The sequence below is a fragment of the Periophthalmus magnuspinnatus genome, chromosome 8 (assembly GCF_009829125.3).
Source record: "Periophthalmus magnuspinnatus isolate fPerMag1 chromosome 8, fPerMag1.2.pri, whole genome shotgun sequence".
NCBI classification, from domain to species: Eukaryota; Metazoa; Chordata; class Actinopteri; order Gobiiformes; family Gobiidae; genus Periophthalmus; species Periophthalmus magnuspinnatus.
Genome location: NC_047133.1, coordinates 4551433 through 4564951, shown reverse-complemented (window position 1 = coordinate 4564951; position 13519 = coordinate 4551433). Strand labels below are relative to the sequence as shown.

Here is a 13519-nt window from a genome sequence, read left to right as displayed (position 1 = left end):
CTTAAAAAGATGAGAGAGACCTGTAATTTTCGCCATAGTTACACTTCTATGAGAGACAGAATCCAGGAAATAACATTGTAGGATTTTTAATGAATTAGTTGGTAAATTCCTCTGTAAAATAAGTATTTGGTCAAGATTTCTGGCTCTCACAGACCTGTAACTTCTTCTTTAAGAGGCTCCTCTGTCCTCCTTCGTTACCTGTATCAATGGCACCTGTTTGAACTCATAATCAGTATAAAAGACACATGTCCACAACCTCAAATAGTCAGACTCCAAACTCCACTATGGCCAAGACCAAAGAGCTGTCAAAGGAACCACAAACAAATCTGTAGACCTGAATCTGCACGAGGTAAGGAACTCAGTGTGAAGAAATCAACTGTGGGAGCAATTATTAGAAAATGGAAGACATATAAGAGCACTGATAATCTCCCTCGGTCTGGGGCTCCACGCAAGATCTCACACCGTGGGGTCAAAATGATCATAAGAACGGTGAGAAAAAATTCCAGAACCACACGGGGGGGGGGGGGGCTAGTGAATGACCTGCAGAGAGTTGAGACCAAAGTAACAAAGAAAAGGAGAAACAGTAACACACTACGTCAACAAACTACCTTACAGAAAGTGGAGACCAACAAAGGGTATTGAGATGAACTTTTGTTATTGACCAAATACTAATTTTCCACCATCCTACAATGTGATTTTCTGAACTTTTTTTTTTAATCATTCTGTCTCATAGTTGAAGTGTAACTATGATGAAAATTACAGGCCTTTTTAAGTGTGAGAACTTGCACAATTGGTGGCTGAATAAATACGTTTTTGCCCCACTGTATGTGTTTTTAAAGGTGCACTGTGCAACTTTTCCGGTCCACTACCTGCTTGTCTAGATCAGGGGTCTCAAACTCAAATTATCCAAGACCCGCAGGAGGTAGAGTTTGGGTGAACCTGGGTATTCCACAAAAAAAGATTAGTTAAAATCTTCTCAAACGTCATCGCTGTTTTCAACTTACGCGAGGAAATACGCCAATTCTTGTGGATTTCATGGATGTGCATCGTTATTTGTTGAATCTTTTGCGACGGGAGTACACAGCGCGAGTGACACGTGCGTTTGGGGTTTACAGATCTGGCGGAACCTTCTACACGCAACATGGTAAAAGCCACACTAACATTAAACTTTCATATCATTTTGCGGGCCACAAAATATCGTCTTGCGGGCCACAATTGGCCCCCAGGCCGCAAGTTTGAGACTCCTGATTTAGATGTTATTGCTTTGTCAGAAAAGTTTCACGGTGCACCTTTAATTCCATACATTTTATACAATTTTATTCAGTTCAGCGGGCATGATGTAGTCCCTGATTGGTTTATAAATCACTTAAACACATATTTTCTCTTTTACATGAAGTACGTGTGTGTATATACTGACCTTCCACATACTGGCGTCTTTACCGTACACCACCGCCATGTTGTGCACCTTGTTCCTCTGAATAGTGAGTCGCTCCGTCTCGTTGACCTCCTCCACCACGAAGCCCATGAAGGAGTTGTCGGGAGTATGGGCTGCCAAGGACAAAGCAAATTACACAGTGCGGAAGATGTTAAGACGTCCAGTTTATCGCACGGGACAAAAATGCTATTAAGAAGCTGTGGACGAACAGTAAATTCTAGTCAAGGTGAACGTGTAGAATGTTCAGGAATGTTGTTAAAAAGTTGGTTTATTTTATGAGGTCTCGGGAAATGGAAAGTTAAAACTAGGGCTGCAAAATGAACGTCCACAAACAACAAAATATCCTCTTACTCTGCAGAACAAACACTGTCATGGTTCATATTTCAGTGCATGGGTCAATTGGTCAAACAAATGAACTTTTTCAGACAATCTAGAATATAATGAAAAGCGAAGATGACATGAATAAATATTTGTATAATTCTGAGGTTCTGATGTAACACTCAGAAGATAATTAAGTCTTAGATAAGAAAAATAACACAATGGCCCCAGATTAACACTAAATAAACCTCAAGAAACTGTCACGATTATCCTTTATTACGCAACGTTAAGATTTTATGATGTTACTTTAAAAACATACCTGGAGTTGTGTTTTTTATTCATTGACAAGTTTGAATAACTCTTATTATTCGTCCGTCTGCATCTCAAAAGTTCAAAATGATCCGTTCCACCTTTTGTTGTCTTAAAGTGGTAGTTTTAACAGCTCCTTTTACCTTTAGTTCAGTAGAGATTTAGCAATTCCAGGGCTGAAATGATCCAAATGATTCTAGTGAAGGTGTGTGGAGTTTAAAAACACAGCGGAGCACTTCCTGTATTACCACTTGATGACATCACAAGGTAGAACAGAGCGTTTTGAGGGAAGAACACAGCTTAAATCTGCAGGGTTTGTGTGTTAAACATGTGTGAATGAAACAAAACACAACTCCAGGTGTGTTTGTGATGAGGAAACAACATTAGAACATAGAAAACAGCGTAACATGGGTCTTTAAATAAACAAAAAAATATATTCTATTTATGACTTTTGAAATGTTGAATGAAAATGAAGAGAAAACAACAAATATACAGCATTTTTCTGCTATTTAAAAAAAAAAAAGTGTTTTCCTTACATAATTGATTTTTCTGGTGGAGGGTCTACCACCTACAGGTCAGATCTGTGGAGCGGCAAGCCCACTCACAATTATGAAGACATTGTGTTCAAGGTAAATAGCAATGAAAACACCTATAGTTGAATAAATGAGAGAATTCACCCACCAACCAAGCAGAAGATGGACATAAAAAAGCTAAAGCTGTACTGTGGAACATATCAAACAAAGCAATTAGAGGCAAATGCAATATTCACCATTATTTAAAGTAATATTTTCTCTATTTTTCTCAAAACATCACACACTTTGCCGTGACAGGCCTGTTTCAAGAGCTAAAACAATGACTGACTGTGTAAACAAGTCATCTCAGTTTTTCTTTTTTAAATAAAAATGTAAAATCGTATCTAAGCGCATTTTAACGTGGAAAAAAAAAAAAGTCTTTATTCGAGTTGGAGATACAAAAATTGACTGGTGAGAACGTGCTGCTTTTTTAATCTGTTGTTATCACAGCTACTGCAACACTGTTATTTTGTAGAGCCACAAAAATACCATGTACCAGAAAATATCTGCGTGTGGGATGCCAAAGGGTGGCATTATTTTTTTTTCCAATTTTCCAAACTGAAATGAAATCTGACAAGTTTCATTCCAGCTCCTTTCAGTTTGTAATTACAGTGTTTCAAACTGTCTGTTCATGTGTATTGATGTGTTTGAGAGACGCAAAAACAGGCAGAATTTGAGCTGTCAGAGAAGTGATACGCTTCAATTTGTCAGTGAATTCTCTAAAAGCTGTAAATGTAAGGGAAATTCAATGTTATGTACTACTCCTACTATTATACTATACTATACTTTACTGCTTCTAGTGGTACTGTTGTTACTACTACAGTCACTACAGATACTACTTAATCTGCTAATAACATCGTGTGATTAAAATTTCAAGTCTATAGCTCGGAATCAGTATTTTTTTTCCATTTTTCCACAAAGAGAGGAAAAGAGGAAGTTATTACCTTACCTGGGATGTTCCTCAGTATGGCATTAAATAGTCTTATCTTACATTTTTGAGTATATATGGACAAATATGGCAGTTAAACGAACGATGGATTTCAGGTTTCACTTTGGAAGATTTTCTTATTCATGAGTTCAAATCACGTAATTTCTTTCCGTTTTGAAGGACTTGAAGAAGAATTTTGCTGGTTCAAACGGTTGATTTTGATTTGAATTGTTAATCGTTATGGCAACAGTATCAAACATTCATGTCTCTAAAATGTGCATGTAAAAAAATACCAAATAATCAACACAAAAATGACACATCTCATCATCTTTATACACACTCTACATGTAAAATCTGACGTGTGTGTGTGTTCTGGCTGTATGGGTTTCAGAATGAGGAAAAATGAAGGCCGTTGCCATAGCGATTAACACTTTAAATCAAGATAATGAGGAAGCTGAAGCTCATAAATAGACGTTTCTAGTAAAAAAAAGTGTAAACATATACTTACGGAACATGGTCATGTACTGGCGAGCGTTGAGGTTCCAGTAGCCCCAGTTGGTCCTGTAGTTGTGCTGCGTGGCGTACTCCTCGTGGTTATAGGCCGGCTCTGTGCCAAACGTGTCAATCACCCGGATGTTGCACCTATAACAAGAACGGAAATAATTAACACGTTGCACATTTGTAATTCCTTTTATTGAGGGTGGGAAGAGACACGAGATGTGAGACTGGGTCAACACGAATGAGACAAGACGAGATTTTGACATAATTCGTTATAAATAAACTGCGCTATAGTTACATTTTAGATTTATTTAATATTTTCACTGTTGTTGTACCACTGCTTTTTGGAACTACAGCTTCTCAAGAGGTGTAACAAACCAGCGCTTAACCCTTTATGTCCAAGCCAAAGTGAACAAAAACAATCTCAGGAGATCTTGTACCTGCAGCTCGATGTAATGAATAAACAATGAGATGATGCAGAGTCGACTTACCTGAATTCACTCTACACTTATTTACCTATAAAGTCTTTTTAATTTCACTCTCCACGGGGAGGTTACTGCTTAGCACTGAATGTTCCATATTGTGCCATTACACAGTTAAGAAAAACAATGACATCTCCACTGAGACAAGCAGGTGGTGGTAGCAGAAATATTACATGGTGCATCTTTAAAGTAGATCTATTATGCAAAATCAACTTTTCAGAGCTTTTAACCATGTCGTAGTTGTTGTTTCTTTTTTAATTTAGTCTCATGAAGTTGTATTTGAAGTGATTCGTGTTTGAGCATCGTTTTCAAGACGCCATATTGTCGATCAACCCCCGTTTTCACCGCCACCGGCCCACGCCCACTGCGACGTACTAACCTCGAACTTCAATTTTATTTTTTTGATCGATGATACGGACAGGATTCTACAGTGTTGCTTAGTCATTTTAGTACAAATAAAAAAAATATCTGCTACTCTCTAGTGTGCACGTGTCAAACTCAAGGCCCATGGGTCAAATCTGGCCCTCTACATCATTTTATTTGGCCCCGACAGGGTTAATTAAAAGGCATGATGGTCTTAAAATGTCATTTTATCAGGAGATACGCAGTTACACAGCCATATTTTTACATCTAGGCAAATGCATATGCAATATTTGTAACTTGAATAAGCAATACATACAGAAACAGTCAATTAACAAGTTTAAAAAGTAGTTATAGTTATTTTACATCTGGCCCCTCGAAGGCAGCCATTTTGCGGACATGGCCCTCGGTGAAAATGTGTTGCGAGCGGCCGACAGCTCCACGGCTTTGTTGTTACGGCTTTGTTACAATGACGTCATCTCCCACTGGACACCACAGTTTTAGGCACGTGGAAGTCAGCGGGCTTGTTTCTTTTATTAAGTTGCTTTAGATTAATATTGCGATTTAATGTGTAAATTATAACATAAAGATCCACGGGTGTCATAGATTATAACAATATAGCAGAGAGAACAGGTCTTCTTTAAATATAATGATTTAGACAGAGTAAATACAAACATATTTTCATAATTTATGGTATTTATGGTTTTGTTTCTTTTATGCTAATTGTTCAAAATGTTTATAAATTAAATAGAACAAAGATTGAAATTTTGACATCATGACATTTCAATACCTATAAATTCTCGAAAAATCCCAACTTTTACCAGCGGAATGTTAAGAGTTTTCCTGACCCAAACGTCGCAGTGTGAGAGCAGAGGTCTGTGTGTGACCTGTAGCTCAGAGCCATCAGTGTAAATCACAGCCTGTGTCAGTCTGTGTCTGTGGCTGAGGGCGCGCTGACCCTCCTCATGGTCATTTAAGAAGAATCACTCAGCCCTCTGCTCTGACAGCGGCAAACACAGCTCCTGCTACACGACATCTCCAGTCTGGATGGAACGAGACGATTTTCACAAGACGAGACGAGACTGAGTCCATGAGAACGAGACAAAACACGACTGTGACTCTTAATCTCGATGGGAATACTTATCGCACATATTTTTATCTTAAATCGTTACTGCATTTACAATTTGAATTCAAACTGCATTATTTTTTGTTAAAGCTCCCAGTCAATAAATTGATTAAAATAAATACTTTTTAAATTATGGGTATTTTTATGTTCAAAACAACCTTGTAAACATGCATCTCACATACTTCATTGGTTGAAATGTTACGCTGTGGGACTTTAAGTAATCATCAACATGTGACTAGTCAGAAGAACACACATGTCAAACTCAGGCCCAGGGGCCAAATCTGGCTCGTGGTGTAATTATATTTGGCCCGTGAGGACATATAAAATGTGCATTAGAGCTGGCCCGCCGGTATATAGCACATGCACCACTAATACTTCAAATCCCAGAATGCTTTGGGAGTACGCTGCAGTCGAGACCAGCAAGTGCCCCTCCTTTTCTGTTGACACTCATTAGCGAACAAGCTACTGGTCAACTCGGCCAAATTAATTGCTACAGAGAGAGACATAATTTATTTTATTTATTTAAAGAAGAAATTAATACTGATGTGTCTTTTATTTCACATTTAATTTCTAATGTGTTTGTAATGAGTTGTTACAGATTTTGTGTTTAAACAAAAGTAAAGTTTGTTTCCATATGAAAAGGTTACACATTACATATCAAGTGCAGTAAATTTTTGAATAAATATTGAGTTTGGACCATGAATTTGTCTTTTTAATTTGAGTTTGACACCCCTGGTATAAAACAAAATACAAAAAACTACTGTAAAACAACTCACAGTTTTGACAAGATTAAAAGGCAGTATTGTCTGTTTAGGAATTACAAGACGAGCTTATTCTTGTCAAAAGTGTTTTATCGAGTAGCTCTGCGTTTATTAATGTGACGACTCAAAGCATTTTAGTCTGACAGTGTGTGATCAGCGGAAAAACCTCCGAGGAAAACATGCTACATACACAACAGCTAACAAGGAGACGCGTACTTCAACAAGCAAGAATGAAACTACTACAACTCCAGGTAAGGGTGGAAGATAACGATTATATTGAACCGCGGCCTTGTTACGCTCTGACAATGCGTTTTATCTCGGCTCGGTGCTCCTGTGTTTAATGCAGCTCAGACATAGACACATGCAGTCGACTTTTCCCAAACAGCTCCTCCTCTGAGTGACTGACAGACGGATTAAACCAAGTGTGAAGTACAAGACTGACTGTAGCTTTAGTTTCCACTTAGAGGCAGGATCGTTTGAGGTATATTGTTGAGTCTAAAATGCACCAGGGGTTGTGTTTTGCTTCGTTTCTACCTTTCAGTAATCCAGCACGTTTAGTCTGTGTAGCTGTCAAAATGCAGGCTCGTTAAGCACATCGAAAACAAACTACTTTCGTTTTCATTGTGCCAGTCGACAGAACTATACATATAACAAGGATAAAAATTTACCGTTACGCCTAAACTCCTCTTAAAAGCCGCGGTGCCTTTGTCTTTAAAACGTGAAAAACAAAATGAGTTTATTTGAAACAGTTTGCAGTGGTCCAAAGTTATTCCTCTTACCTTACGCATTCAGAGCATCCTAATTACTCACTGTGATGAGTTTATAAATGCGTCACAACTTTCAAAGAGTGTAGTTTCATCACGGTAAAGCTAACAACTAGCGTGCTAACTGTACACGTCCTGTTAATTAGAAGCTGACACCACGTAACGGGCTTAATTTGACTTTAACAGCTGCTTATACGGTATATTTGTACTGGGGCAAGACAAATTTAGCTAAAATACATCGAAAAAATCATGTACAAGGCCTTTAAGTCACACTGATAGAAATACAAGTTGTCCCTCGTTATATCACGGTTCACTTTTCGCGGTGTCGATGTTTCGCGGATTTTTTAAGCGCAATTTTACATGCTTTTTTTTTTTTACATCGTCTGAACGTGCATTGTGTTCTGCGTCCTGATTGGCTAAGGGACTGTAGACCATTGTCCATCAGTCTATTTGGGTCTTTAATATTTTTCTTATTATTTTGTACTTATTTTATTAACAATGAATATTACTTATCATGTTATGTTGGATATACTATTTACTTTCTTCATAATAATATTGGTTCCTACTTATTGTTTTGGTACAGCGCATTTGAGGAGCGCACCGATAAAAATGAAACAAGAGTGAACGTGAACAGGTGATGAGACGAGATGAGTGAAGTTGATGAGTAAAGACGAGCTGTAACTGTCCTGTCGTGTTGGTTTATTTAAGCAAAGAAGAAGCAAGAAAATACATCAGATTAAATCAAACTGTGACCCGCCAAAGAGACTGAACAGAACAATATATCAGAGTCAAATTTACATAAATGTTGGATCGCAGTGTGACTCTGAAGTGCTGTACGTTTGCAATTTGTTTTCTCCCCGACAAAACCCACAATGTCGATGAAACGTTCTGCACCGACAAAGACGCCTACGAAGGTTTGAACTGTGAGAGAGTTTAAACGAGAGAGAAATGTGAGAAAATGTTAAAGCCTGTGTGAGAAAAGTGTATAAAGTGTGTGGTGAGGGGTTTTACAGACAAAAACATAGAGAATAACTGTAAAAAATAAAGCTGATATTTCACAGATTTCGTCTATTTTTAGAACGTAACCCCCGCGATAAACGAGGGACCACTGTACTGCACCAAGGTAGAATATAAAGACAAAAAATAGGCTAATACCGGGATTATAGAGCAATAGACGTACAGGAATTATTCATTTTATGACTTAGAGTATTTTTTATGAGGAAATACTGTTATGATACAAAAATGTCAAACCTAATTTTGATATTAAAGGACACGCTGCCATTACAAAATTAAATATCGGTAGTTTCTTTAATGTTATCACTTGGTTTACACAATTTCTGCTATAAATCAAGACAACTCTAAAAAACATTCATAAAAGATCCAACATTTTTCCTGCTGAAATGAGTCTGTAGTTTTCATAATAGTTTCAGCAGAGGTTAGTTTAAGGTTACGGTGCACTTTAATGTCCGCGTAGTGAAATTTGTCCTCCGCATTTGAGCCGCAGAGCGAGGTTAAGTCAGGACGACATTAGCTAAAGGATTTTACCCACTGTTTTTGGGATTAGATTAGATTAGATTAGATAATACTTTATTGTCAGATCAGAGATCTGAAATTTGTCTTGCACATAAAAACAGTGGCTCCGTTGCTACACATTAACATCACACATGCGACACAGACACGATACAAACATTAATTCAAGTCACTTTCTAGCACTTTGATAGCTATGGATTAAGCTCCTTGTTTATTTTAAGGATTGACTGATGAACAAAAGAATGCTTCAGCCTAACCTTATTAAATCGTGGAACACTGAACCGTCGCCCAGATGGAAGCAATGAATATTCACAGTTCAAAACATGGTTAGAGTCAGAAATGATGTTTCTTGCCAGTCGTATTGTGTTATTGTGATAGGCAGCCTCATACTGACCTTCTAATGGCTGACCCACAGTCTTGGAACAGATCTTGATCAGGTGTTTAAGTCCAGACTTTACTGATGTGGACAAGCAGCTGTACCACACAGCATTACAGTACTGCAGCACACTGAGGATAACAGCCGTATAGAACAGTAGGAGGATCTGACGAGTGGCTCCAAAAGATCGTAGGCGACGGAGAAAGTACAGTCTTTGTTTAGTTTTTTTACAGATGTAGTCTATATGATGTTTCCATGATAAGGTGGCATCAATCATAACACCAAGATATTTGTACGATTCTACCCGTTTGATAATTTCGTTGTTGATAATGGTGGGATTTGCAACTGTCAGTTTTGGGCTAAACACAATTTCTTCAGTTTTCTTTGTGTTTATTTCCAGAGAGTTGTTTTTACTCCATGTGACTATTCTGTTAACTCCCTGTTGGTGCAGGTCAGGGCTATCCGAATCATGCAATAAGGTTAACAGTACAGTGTCGTCTGAGTATTTTAGAACGTATTGATTGTTTGAAGTTGCTCGGCAGTCATCTGTGTATATTGTGAACAGCAGAGCAGAACTAACGCAGCCTTGAGGTGCACCGACATTAGTCAAAATGGCAGAAGAAAGTGCCCTATTCACTTTGACCAGCTGGACTCTGTTTGTAAGAAAAGAGGCATACCAGTGAATCAAGTAGGGGTTGACTCCCAGGCGAGACATTTTAGAAAGTAAAATGTCAGGTTGTATTGTATTGAAGGCTGATGAATAATCTAGAAAGAGTGCTCGTGCATAGCTATGAGATTTATCTAGATGTTTAGTGATAATGTGAACTAATGAGGCAACAGCATCTTCAGTGCCACAACCAGTTTTATATGCAAACTGGGATGAATCCAGTTTGGTATTAGTTGTGGTTTGTAAATGTTTGAGCAAAAGTCTCTCTAGAGCCTTCATGATCACTGAGGTCAAAGCTATGGGTCTGAAGTCTTTATATTCTTTCGGACTTCGAGATTTGGGAAGTGGTTTTATGTGTGAAGTTTTCCATGTTATTGGAACTGTATGTATGTCAATTGAGAGTTGAAACACTGGTTGCCATGCTGGTGCAAGCTCTGTTGCAAAGTTTTTTAAAATGAAAGGACTGCACTTATCTGGCCCTTCAGCTTTTTTGGTGTTTGTAGCTTTAAATGTTTTTCTGACTTCATCGACAGTGATTTTAATTCTGTCTGAAAGTCCTGGTTGAATATTTGTGAGAATTAAATTACATTTCTCAAAGCTATCAGATAATTCAAATCTTGTAAAGTAAGTGTTTAAGTCATTGGCAAAACTATGGTCATTATCTGTTGCAATAGGTTTAATGGAAGATAGCATGCCTGTCATTGATTTCATGGTGTCCCAAACCTTTTTGGAGTTATTAGTTTTGAAAGTGTTTTCTAGGTCTTGTCTATGTTTTAATTTTGCTTCTCTTAATTTAAGCCTTAATTCTTTTTCTGTCTGTTTTAGTGTTACGGTGTCTTTGTTGTTAAAGGCCAATTTCCTTTTGTTTATGACTCCTTTAATGTCCTTAGTTACATATGATTTGTTATTTGGGTATATTTTAATTTCTTTTGTGGGGACGACCAACTGTACACAAAAGTTAATATAGTCATTAATGACAGTTGCCCTTTCGTCCAAGGAGCCCTCATAAAAAGTGCTCCAGTCAGTCCAGTCAAAACAAGCTCTAAGCTGTTCCTTACTCTCATTTGTCCAAATTCTTATAACTTTCTTTTCAGGCTTACTTTTCTTAAATTTTGTCTTATAAATTGGAATCATATGAATCACATTATGATCCGAGTTTAAGATAGGTGGTCTACATTTGGAGGTGTAAGCATTCTTAATATTTACAAAACACTTGTCCAGAATGTTGTTTTTTCTGGTTTGATTTTTCACATATTGCTCAAAACCAGGCAACACAGAGTCCAGGTGACACTGATTCATGTCTCCTAGTACTATGGCTGGGGCATCAGGATACTGAAGCTGTAACTCATGAACACAGTCAGCAATGATGTTGGCTGCTTTAGCAGCTTTACCACTGGGAGGGGCATATACCACAAAAAGTAAAATACATCCAAACTCTCTGGGTAAATAAAAAGGTCGTAATGTTATTCCCAGTATCTCCACGTTTGGGTCGCATATCTGGTATTTTACTGAGTGCTGCCTGCACCAAAGATCGTTTATGTACACGCAGATGCCTCCTCCTCGCGTTTTCCCCGAGTCTGCGTCCCTGTCTGCCCGGACGAGCGTGAACCCGAAGATTTCATACAACGAGTCGCACATCGTCGGCTGTAACCAGCTTTCGGTATAGCATAACAGAGACGCTTCACGGAATTCATTACAGTACCTGCTGTATGCGCGTAATGTGTCCACTTTGTTGCTCAGAGAGCGCAGGTTTGACAGGATAATGGAAGGAAGCGGTGGGCGATTGGGTCTCCGCCGCAACCGGTTCTTAATCCCCCCTCTCCTTCCACGTCTTGTGCTCCGCTTAGTTCTAATCAACTCCCTTGGGACGGTATCCAGGGTCAGAGTGTCGGGGGCAAAGCCGCACACAGTCCGCTCTCGCAACTCCAACAAGGTCTCTCGGCTGTAGGAGCGGCCCGTTTGGATTAACTCCCCGCACCCGCCCATGCTGCTGTCACCCAGGTGAGCCAGTGTTAGCGGTAGCAGTGACAGCCACAGCCAGGATCCACACAGGCCAATAATCCACACAATCAAAAACATCAGTGACGAAGTTGTTCTCTCATCTGAGAGGTCAGTGACCACCGGATGCCGGAGAACGAGCAAAACAGTGATCAGACATCATTTAGTGCCACAAAAACATAAAACAAGGACATAAGCAAACGGAGCATACTGATGTGCAGTGCGCAGCCGAGCAGCGCACCTGAATGAAGGTGTATTGACGTTTTGGGGGGAAATCAACATCGTAACGTGGGTAAAACCTTCGAGAAGTAGCTTTAGCATTGAAAAACAAGCCTCGTCCCAAGCCATTTCGCAAAATAACTCGGATTTAACCTGTCTCACGGTCTCCTAACACATTACCCCGTGGCCTGTCAATCACCGAGCGTTGTTAAGAGCTCGTCGATCAGCTGCAACCTTGGACCGGTGTCAATTCATTTCACTTGAGGCAGTTTATTTTTCACTGAGAAATACGCGACTAGCATGCTAAGCTCTGTTAATGACTGCACGCGGTGGTAAGCTAGCGGACTAATAAATCAGTAGGTGTACAGCGTTGTTTCCTTATTGATAATACAACCCAATTTGCATCCCAAACATTGCACGCCGCACTCGACATAATTATCCCGGTAGCAACATCATATTAATCTTCTGAAGTTCCGTTGTGTTCATCTTAATATTTACCTCCCAGAGTGGTACGTTTGTTGTTGTGTGTGGGATTTTTTCGCTTCCGTTTGGATAAAAGGGCCTCATTTGCATGTACACTCAGAGTTGCCCACCTGGAACCAAACAAAATGATGGCAGATGTATTTATTTTCAAAGAGCGCAGCTTGTAGCCAATTAGCGCGGAGGAAATCTGTTACAGGGAACATTTGGTGGGAGAACAGTGGTACAGCGCTGCTAACGATACACTTGAGCACATGTAACTGGAGAATAAAAGAAAGTAAGAGACTGACAAAGAGGCACGCTTGTCCTTGTATTGATTGCTATAGTTGGAACGATTTGTTTTTGGGGTCAGTACTATTTTTCTTCGTACTGTTGGAGAATCTTTTGTTATTTTTCTGTACTACATTAAGATTCAAGCTCCTTCTGACTCATTATAGATGCAAAGTAATTACTAATGTGTTTAATTCAAGACTGAAGTCATCATCTTTGGCCCACAGAAACATAGAGAAAGTGTCAGCAGTCACCTCCAGTCTCTCTCTCTAAAACCTTCAAATCAGGCGAGAAATCTAGGGGTAACAATGGACACAGACTTGAACTTTAACAGCCAAATCAAATCAATAACATCTGCAGCTTTTTACCACCTAAAAAACATTGCAAAAATCAAAGGTAAACTGTCAAAGCCAGACTTAGAGAGAC

At 38.9% G+C, this 13519-nt stretch overlaps 1 protein-coding gene across 1 annotated transcript in view; it reads right to left on the bottom strand.

Annotated features, from left to right (window-relative positions):
- LOC117375487 (alpha-1,6-mannosylglycoprotein 6-beta-N-acetylglucosaminyltransferase B) overlaps positions 1-13519 on the bottom strand; it is a 149838-nt gene that overhangs the window by 23357 nt on the left and 112962 nt on the right. Inside the window, exons 10-11 of the mRNA XM_055223459.1 lie at positions 4071-4204; positions 1418-1548 (exon numbers count right to left, since the gene is read on the bottom strand). Coding sequence (XP_055079434.1) covers positions 1418-1548; positions 4071-4204 — 265 coding nt within the window. The remainder of the gene's footprint in view (positions 1-1417; positions 1549-4070; positions 4205-13519) is intronic.